The following is a 9,173-nucleotide window of genomic DNA, read 5'->3' as shown; positions in this document are numbered from 1 at the left end:
AAAAAAAAAAAAAAAAAAAAAAAAAAGCAGCAACTCAAAATCTTGTCAAACCTTGCACCACAACATAGCATTTACTACAGCAAGTGGGAGTTTGCCTGGGTGTGACTGCAGTATCTTTTCCAAGTTGCCACCAGCAAAACTGGCCAACTTTTTCCTTTTGTCTGGCTTGTGAAACAGGCCTACCTGCTGGTTGCTGGGCTGGAATCCAAGAACCAGCCCTAGCCATTTTGCAAGAATGGCATGAAGCCAGTTCATCACTCAAGGTTTCAATGAGCCTCAAAAGGAAAACATAGAACTATTCAGAAATAGCTCAGACAGAATCTTGCTACCTTCATTCCCAATCTAAGAGATTCTCTCACTCTGCTATCTGTAGGTACAACCCAACATGCCTTAGAAGGAATTTGCCCGAATCTGAACAGAGAAAAACTTGCTATTTTCTACAGCTCTTCAAATCTATTATTCTGATGCACCTTCCCACTCCCTTTCCACCTGCACCTAGGAGAGAGATGTACTTCACCTTTCAAAGAGGGAGGTTCATCTGGTCACCATTCTCTAAGTAACATGAGAAAAGGCATCAAATGCAATCACAATCCTGGGAGCAAAGCTTGCTAGAAAGATAGGATATAAGCTATCCCAGGCAAGAGCCTTTGGCAGGAAAACATGACTGATAACTCTCTAGGCATGTTTCATCTTTCCCAGCCTGTATCTTTAATCTTGACAAAACAGTCTGCATTAAATCCCAATGTTGTACTCTATGGCTAAATAGACATTTAAAAAGCCCAAGCCTGAATTAATTCAATCTTTGCAGGTTAGCCTAACCTGTGTAGATTGAACTGACAAGCAAGTGAATAGACACTCACTTTTGATTCTGGAAATGCAGCTACATGCCTGCAGTGTCTCAGGTTAGAAGCCGGGGGCACTTGAGAGAGGTCTTCCTTTCCTTCTGCAGTGGTTGGAAGGCTAGAGGGAAGCTGAGCTGAGGGTGGGGTGTGGTCAGGCCCTGGCATGCTGAGTATGATTGGGGAGGGGTTTAAACCCCAACCCTGGCTGCAGGGACCCCAGCCAGGGTGTGCCTGGATGGGGAGGGGGAAGCAGCCCTTGCCAGGCTTTTGGAGGGTGGGAGAAGGAGGGGCATGGCCAGATCCCAGCCCCTGGCTGACACGAATGTGTTGAGCAGCAAAAGGGGGGGCATGGCCAGACTCTGGCCCCAGGCCTGAGATGAAGGTGGTGGTGGTGGGGGAAATCACAAAAAAGTGGGGCTGACAGGGACCACATCGGGGCCCAGGGCTGTGCCTCTCCAGCCCTGAGCACTAAGGCAGCACCGCACAGAGGCTCCCCCCAGCCTTCACAGTAGAGGAAGGGGAGAGCCCTGCCCACCACAGCAGCTCTGTAACAGCCCAACCCGGCCTGGGCCCAGAAGCCAGAAGCAATCCAGGTGCACAGGTCTCATGGCCTGAGCCCGAGCCTCAGCTTGCTGGGAAGGGCCCTGCCCCCATGGCATGGCCCAGCTGGCCCTGACATCTGCTTGCCTCACCCAGGGCTGGATCTGAGGCTGCGGGCCAGGCCAGCCCAGGACAATTTCACAGCTCCTGCAGCCCCAGTCAGAGCTGCAGCCAGATGGGAAGAGCCCTACTCCCATGGCCTGGCCCAGCCCTGCCATCTGTCCACCTCGCCTGGGGCTGGGGCTGGGGCTGACCTGAGCCAGCCCATGAGCACTGCTGAGGGTGGGCACAGAGGGGCCAGCCAGGCCATGGGGTCAGGGCCCCAGAGGGTCTGGCCAGGATTCAGGCAGGAGCCAGACCGGGGAACTCTGGAGGTCCCCACCAGCCCTGCTTCTCTGTGATGTCCCTGCTCTCACTGCTCAAGCAGTGAGTGGGGGAGAAAGCCAGGCAGGACAGAGAGAAGATTAAACGCCCCCTGCTTCCCCTCAGGCTACTGGCATCTGGCCACACCCCCTGCTTCTGCAGCTGGAGCAGTGGAAGGCACTCTGGCACAGGGTTTCCCACCTCCACCCTCCTCAGCCAGTTTGAGCAGTAATAGTGCTCCAGCTAAGGAGGAGAGGAGTGGGGCCAATCCTGCTCCACTGGAGCAAACAGCCCAGGCCAACCCAGCCCAGGGCTGCAAAGCATCCTGGGATACTGGGGGACCAAGTTAGCTTAAACCAGGATGGGGTCTGGGACAGAAGATCCCTAAGCTGGTTTAACCTCAATCAGTTAATTCTGATACTACATTCAACCAGGTTTAATTTAATCCAGTTTTGGCCATTTTGAAAGTAGTTTCTGTGCACTGAATTTCTGTTCAGTTACAGGTTTAAACCAGTTTCTGATCACATAACCTGGTTTGTGTGTAACTTCTGTCCCTAGCCTATGAGGCTGCTTGTACATAAGGAGGACTAAACCCCCACCACAAGTTGAATTGGTGGGTTTTTAATTGTGATGATTAAAAACCCTCCATTTTAATTTAGGGGCTCCATCATTGCTACAGCAAGGGGTCCAATCCCATTTCTTTTTTCCTCCAACAGAGCATGCCCACTGCCAGCGGGCCCTGAGCTGCTGAGCCAGCACCCAGCCTGCTAGCATCCCACCTGGGCAGCCCTGGGGATTGCTGCTGCTGCAAAGAGAAGGATCAGGGCCCTCTCACAGCTCAGATACTGCTGGCAGCTCAGCCCTGGCCACAGGCAGGCTGTCGGAGAGGCAAAATTGGGCCCCTCACTGCTACTTTAATCCCCCAGTGGCAGCACCCCCCGGGGCCACCCATGGGGGGTGCTGGCTCTGAGCTGGCACAGCCCCTGGCCTGCAAGCACCTCACCCAGGCAGCCCTGAGGAGCGAGGTACCAGCAGGCTGAGTGGCTCCTGAGTTGCGGAACCCCAGGGATGGATATATCCCTGCAATTTGTTATGTGGCAAACTAAAATGCATTGGGATTTAATACATTTAATTTGTAGTATGCCGCTGTATGTGTACAGTGTGATGAAATTAAAGTGCAATATGCCACCACAGGTGTAAAGTATGATGCAATTAAAGTGCTAAAAAGGGCAATTTTGTCGCATGTACCACCGCTCTGAGAGTGCTATGGCTATAATCTGCAGGCTAGCTCATCGGCTGCACTGTATTCAGCTCCAGACTAGCACAACCCTCTGTTCTCTGACGTAGGCTTAGACAGAGCTAGGAGTTGCTTGCTGCTGGGGCAGCCAGTAGAGATTTAAGATCAAAAATTCACAAATGGACCCTCTCCCAATCCACTCCCATGACTGCCTCTGAGGGCAAGGAAACAGAGTGACAAAGGAAGAAAATGATGTGGGGGAGGGGTTTTTTCCTGAATACAACATAATTCTGAAAATCCCAATTTAATTATTAAATATTATTTTTCTATTTCAAAGGATAGCCCTCACAATGTTAAACAGGTGAATGTTTTTCTAACCAACAGCTTAATTTCAGAGAGGTCTGAACTTCAAAATCTAAAGTGGAATTTTGTATTACTGATAATTTTTCCCATTTTCCCCAAAACTCTCCCACCCCCTACTCCCCAAGAAATTAAAAGGACAAAAAAGTTAACCTAATTGACACTTATAGAGCATTTTGTATTATGCCTTTTCCAGCACTTGACAGATCAGCAGTTGTATCACACATATGACAAACCCCTACTGGTATAACTTATTGGAATCTGGAAAAGCAAGACAGACAGAACTTCACCAGTGCAAGTTACACTGACACACACATTTTTCTAACTGAAACTGCCCACTTAAATCCCAGATTAGTTATTTGTTCAAATGCAAACAGACTACCTGTTCTCCTACCACACAGTGGCAAGGTTATGTAATAGGAGCTACTACAAGCAGCTACCCTGGAATAACAGCATGTGTGGTCCACTCCAGACAGCAGTTTAATTTACGTCAATATGAAAAAAGTGATATAAAATTACTATAAGGAGATGCAGCCTTCAAAGGGCTGATACTCCAGCTGCAGGGAGGCAGCAGTTAATAGGCTGCCTGGCTGGAAAGCTGGGAGCCAAATGTAGCTGATGAATAATAAATGAGGATGGGGCCACAAAGAGGGTTATAAGAGCTCCAGAAGGAGAGTATGTGGGAGAAGGCTGAAGTGCTAAGGGAGAAGCACAGAGCCTGGGTTGCTGCTCTCAGGGTCTGAAGAGAGATTACAAGTTTGGGTTTTGTTTGTGGTTTTCACATTTGCTTGTTTTGTTTACTGTGAGGCTGAGGTTGCCCCACAAAATAAACTGGCTGGAAACCTGGAACACAGATATGACTGGCCATGATAAGGAAGCAGGGCAATTACAGCTTAGAGTTACACTGGTATAAATATGTCATCAATCCAGGTCCAATCCTGCATATGGAAAGGGCTCTGATGATGGCCAAGTGTGATTACTGAAATATTCATATTTGCATTTTCTGATTTCAATTATGAAAAATTAACATTGCATTAACAGCTTTTTGCTTAAAATTACTTCATTGAAACCAGTTTTACAGCACCATATCACATTTCCTAATTTTTTTTAGTAAATACAGTACCTTTGTAATCGCAGTGAAGACTTTTTCCAGAATAGCGTTAGGTTGAGCTTTTTGTGGTCCATTGGCCTGTACTTTAAGAGCTAAGGCACATGGTTTTGCTATGAACCTGCAAAATAAATAAATAAATAAATACATGGGAGAATAAGAAAACAAATCAAGTGAGATCCTTGAGTTATTTACCAATGACATGTTGTAAATGGGCAAAAAGTTATAAAAATGTCATGATGCTTTGCCCTGAAGATTTTATGGGGTCAATCAGATAATTGGTAACACATCAACAGCTGACATACTATATACCCTAGTGAAGACATCAACACTGTACATATCAATGAAGGAAACAATACAATATAAGGGCCTTTTTAGAAAGGTTTGGAAGGAAGAGGGAAACTGTGGACCATATGAAATAGAAAGCTGTTCAAAACGTGAAAATGTACAAGACTGAGTTCTGTAATGAGATGACTATGTGCAATAGAAAAGCAAGACAATGCTCTTCTCTAAATATTGCCTTTTTAATAAACCAGATTCTAGATCAACTATCAACAGAGAACTGCATCTGTGTAACAAAACTTCAAAGAAAGCCTTTAATGTCTAGAAGTTTCAGAGTTGCTTCGTCAACCTAAATCAGTAAATACCTAAGTAATGTAAGAATAAGAGATCTGAGCTAATTGAAATGGTTTGGGGTAATTTCCTTGAGATTTTTGAAAGAAAAAGTATTCCCTAAAAAATTCTCTACTGGTGTACAGGATCTCAAGCAAGCAAGCACAGTTCAACCACATCAGTCAATAATTGTTTCATTTAAAACTATTTTCTTTTATGTAGAACCCAATTTACATAATGCATTTACAGATTACTTGTATGGATCTCCATCTAGGGAAGAATGGCCCTGCATATACTTGAAGATAATGTATTCATATTCAGGGTGGATTTGATTTAAATCAAATCTATTTAAATCATGGATTTAAATCACTGGTCAGGAAGTCTCAATTTAATCATGGTTTTCTACAAAAAGTGCATTCTTGTTGTTTGATATAACCTTTGTTCAAGGCTATGGAAATAGGTGTCAGGATAGCCAGAATACATTCTATATTCCTCTTTAGTCTAATGTTGAGAACTTTGGCCATGACAATTCCATCTATTTTGTCACGATTTTGGTCACAAATTGTAATCAGATTAGGTCAGTTCTCAATATATTGCTCAAAACAGTCTACTACTGAATTCCATTGCATGTCTTGTAGGAGTTAGTTTGGTTCCTCTTGCTTTCTTCAGGTAAGCTGCTGCAAAGTGGTTGTTTCAGAAATACATTGCAATTTCAACAAAATTCTGCTCAAAATGTTTCTCTTTTTTCTACTTCCCCTCCCGCCTTGCATTTATTTCTAGACTCCTCCTCCTTGCCCAGATCTCCTCCTCCCCCAACAATGCTTTATTCATTTAACTTCTTGAAACTTTGCAATTTTAGAGAGGTAAGTACTTGACTCTGTGTACATGTAACTTGCAGAGAGACCATAGGGCTAATGGATGAGAGAGAACAAATCTGATTACCCATCTCCATATATTGCTGTTAACAAAGATGTTATCTCTGAAGACACAAATCCAGTTTAAGAACTGAAATTAAGCTTCACAGAGATGCTTAATGGATCTTTTAGACTGAGCACCAAGTCCCAATGTGTTGAGTGGTTTTCTTTAATCTTTACTAATCTATAGAGGAACATCTGGGAACCCCATAAGATTGGGCCCCTAACATAGTACAAGGCCTGTTGTGACTTATTTATAAAACCTTTCTAAAAAAGTTATGTGAATATATTGCCTCAAATAGTATATAATTAGAAGTTATAATCCCTATTCCACGACGGTATCTTTGAGTTTTAACATATCTCAAATTAAAACTACCTTTATGTAGGGTTTTTTTTAAAGCATCTTAAAACTAAAAATTACTATTGAATTAAAACAATTCTGATTTTATTTTTTAAAAATTGTTGATTTTTATCCACCTTGTTCATATTAATGGAGTTCTGTTACTGTAGTTCATCCTTGTACAGTGATTATATTTTAGCTTGTGCATGCGGAAATCATATTAGACATGCCGATACAGGAACCACACACCAATGCAGTCATCATATGGCATAAATTTCAAGTCAACAGGTCACATGTTTGGAAACACTGACATACAGATATTTTTAGGATAAGTTTTGCAGTGAGCTTCATATTACTGAATATTTTCCTCTTTGAGTTTAAAGTGGTATAAGTGGATTTCGCCCTAGGGTAGCATACACAATCTATTTTAGGTATGACAAAAAATCCACACAAGTTAATATTTTCAGCAAAAACCTATTTGGCTGAATTTTAGGACACTGCTTAAATAGAAGGGTTTTAAATCACTAACATTAGATTATAAAACCTTATTTAGGGTTGTCAGTTTTTAGTTAAGATTATAAACCTTTTTAAGGCTGGGACAATCTTTTTGTTCTATTTACTTCCAGTGCCTAATGTAAAGAGACCCTGGACCATGACTAAGGCTCCTAGGCAATACAAATAATAAAAGGTAAGAGCTTCCTATTAAAAGCTCTGAGTTCCTCAAGCTTCCCACTGATTTATATCTGAATGTACTGACTGAGTCTTGGTTTCCTTAGGAAAACTTTTCATAATTTCAAAAAACTAAAAAATGTCCATTAGATAAGCAACTACCCCACATTTAAATTTCTTGATTAGAACTGCAGGCTCAAGAGGAAATGTGAAATACTGTCATAATTTAAGTACCGCACCAAGTCTGTCTGTTTTGTGCAAAAAATCATTGCTTCCTCGAAATAGCATAGTTGATGAAAAATAAATCTTAAGCAATATTGTTGTGGTAACAATGGTGTTTGCTAAAGAAAACTGATTGGGTTCAGACTGTAGTTTAACCTAACAGGTTCACAAGCTTCCAGCACATCCATTCTTTAAAAAAGAAAACAAAACAAAACAAAACATGAAATTAAAAAGAACAAAAACAACCCAGTGAGCCAAAAGGAATCTGCATCTAAACTATGTGATTTATATTTACACTTTCACCGTGTTTGATGAACAGTTCTTTCAGAAAAAAATTCATAATGCATGCTGCAACATCTGCATCTGAAAGCAAATACGAAAGCCCGAGATAATTTTTGGTAACTATTTGCAGACTGAAAAGAAAACTGATGATACCACTACATTCGTTATTGGGTTTCTGTATCTTGTAATCTGGTATGCATCTCCTCATTTTTAAATTTGGGTAAGATCCATGTTAGCTGTAGGAATCATGTTTTAATCAGAGGAAAGATGCTACACCTAATTTTAGATATATAAAAACTTTTGGACCAGGTTCTTTGAAAGTAATTAGCATTTCACCACTGTATTCATTGGTAGCAGAGTAACTGATCTTTACCTTTTCTGCTCTTTGTATGTTTCTGCTCTTTAAGTTGTATGTATGCAATGGGCATGAACATAGTTCAGACATATTTCATATAGATAAAATCTATATGCAAGTGTTTATTATTTACATGTGATAACAGAACTTTGCCAAAGGACACAGCCTTTACCAGAGAGGTCGCTCAAGCCTTAACAATGGACCAATGATATTGTGAAGAGAGGACAAGCAACTGGCTCCACTGTGACACTTTCATTCTGTGGCAGGAATTCTCAACCAGGGCACACAGCACACTAGGGTGCTGCAAAACCCTTGTAAGAGAGCTAGTATTGCAAGGTACCCGTAAGTGTGGAAATAGCTATACATGATGCACAAGAACAACTCCAAGATTTCAAACAGAAATCCATAGTGCCAAAGACATTCTGACCTGCTACACTCTTCCAGAGGTCTTTACAAAAGAACTTCTTTATTTTTCTTCTGTAGTCAAAAAAAGAAAGTGAGAGCTAAGAGCTAACATTTTCTGAGGGATACCTTGTGTTAAACAAGGTGGTGAACCACTGTTCTATGGATACTGCTGATAGACAGTCAGAACAGGATACAGTAGGGGTGAAATTCCTTGGTGTAAATACAAGTTACAACTACAAGGGTCTGGCCACGTTACTACTGTTCATAGTTTCATAGTTTCTAGGGTCGGAAGGGACCTGACTAGGTCATCTAGTCCGACCCCCTACCATGGCAGGAAAGAGTACTTGGGTCAAACGACCCCAGCAAGGTGTACATCTAGCCTCCTCTTAAAGACCCCCAGGGTAGGAGCCAGCACCACTTCTCTTGGAAGTTGGTTCCAGATCCTAGCCGCCCTGATCGTGAAGTAGTACCTCCTGATATCTAGCCTAAATCAACCCTCTGCCAGCTTGTGACCGTTATTCCTGGTCACTCCTGGCAGTGCTGGGGGGAACAGGGACCTCCCCAGTGCCTGCTGCTCCCCCCTGACTAGTTTGTAACAGGCCACTAGATCCCCCCTCAGCCTTCTCTTCTGGAGGCTGAACAGGTTCAGGTCCCTTAGCCTCTCCTCATAAGGCCTGCCCTGCTGCCCCCTGATCATGCAAGTGGCCCTCCTCTGGACCCTCTCCATGTTGTCCACATCCCTCTTGAAGTGCGGGGCCCAGAACAGGATGCAGTACTCCAGCTGCGGCCTGACCAGTGCTGCATAGAGGGGGAGGATCACCTCTTTGGACCTGCTTGAGATGCATCTGTGGATGTATGACAAGG

General features: G+C 43.1%; 1 protein-coding gene across 2 annotated transcripts in view; it reads right to left on the bottom strand.

The window, feature by feature from the left end:
* The window catches only part of CERS6 (ceramide synthase 6), a 310,243-nt gene that overhangs the window by 202,492 nt on the left and 98,578 nt on the right, over positions 1-9,173 (bottom strand). For both annotated transcript variants that reach the window (XM_019522753.1, XM_019522754.1), the window contains exon 2: positions 4,526-4,631. In XM_019522753.1, the coding sequence (XP_019378298.1) occupies positions 4,526-4,631 (106 nt within the window). The remainder of the gene's footprint in view (positions 1-4,525; positions 4,632-9,173) is intronic.

The sequence above is a fragment of the Gavialis gangeticus genome, unplaced genomic scaffold, assembly GCF_001723915.1.
Source record: "Gavialis gangeticus isolate Ggan-Ray unplaced genomic scaffold, GavGan_comp1, whole genome shotgun sequence".
In the NCBI taxonomy this organism is placed as follows: Eukaryota; Metazoa; Chordata; order Crocodylia; family Gavialidae; genus Gavialis; species Gavialis gangeticus.
This window is presented reverse-complemented; position numbering and strand designations above follow the sequence as displayed.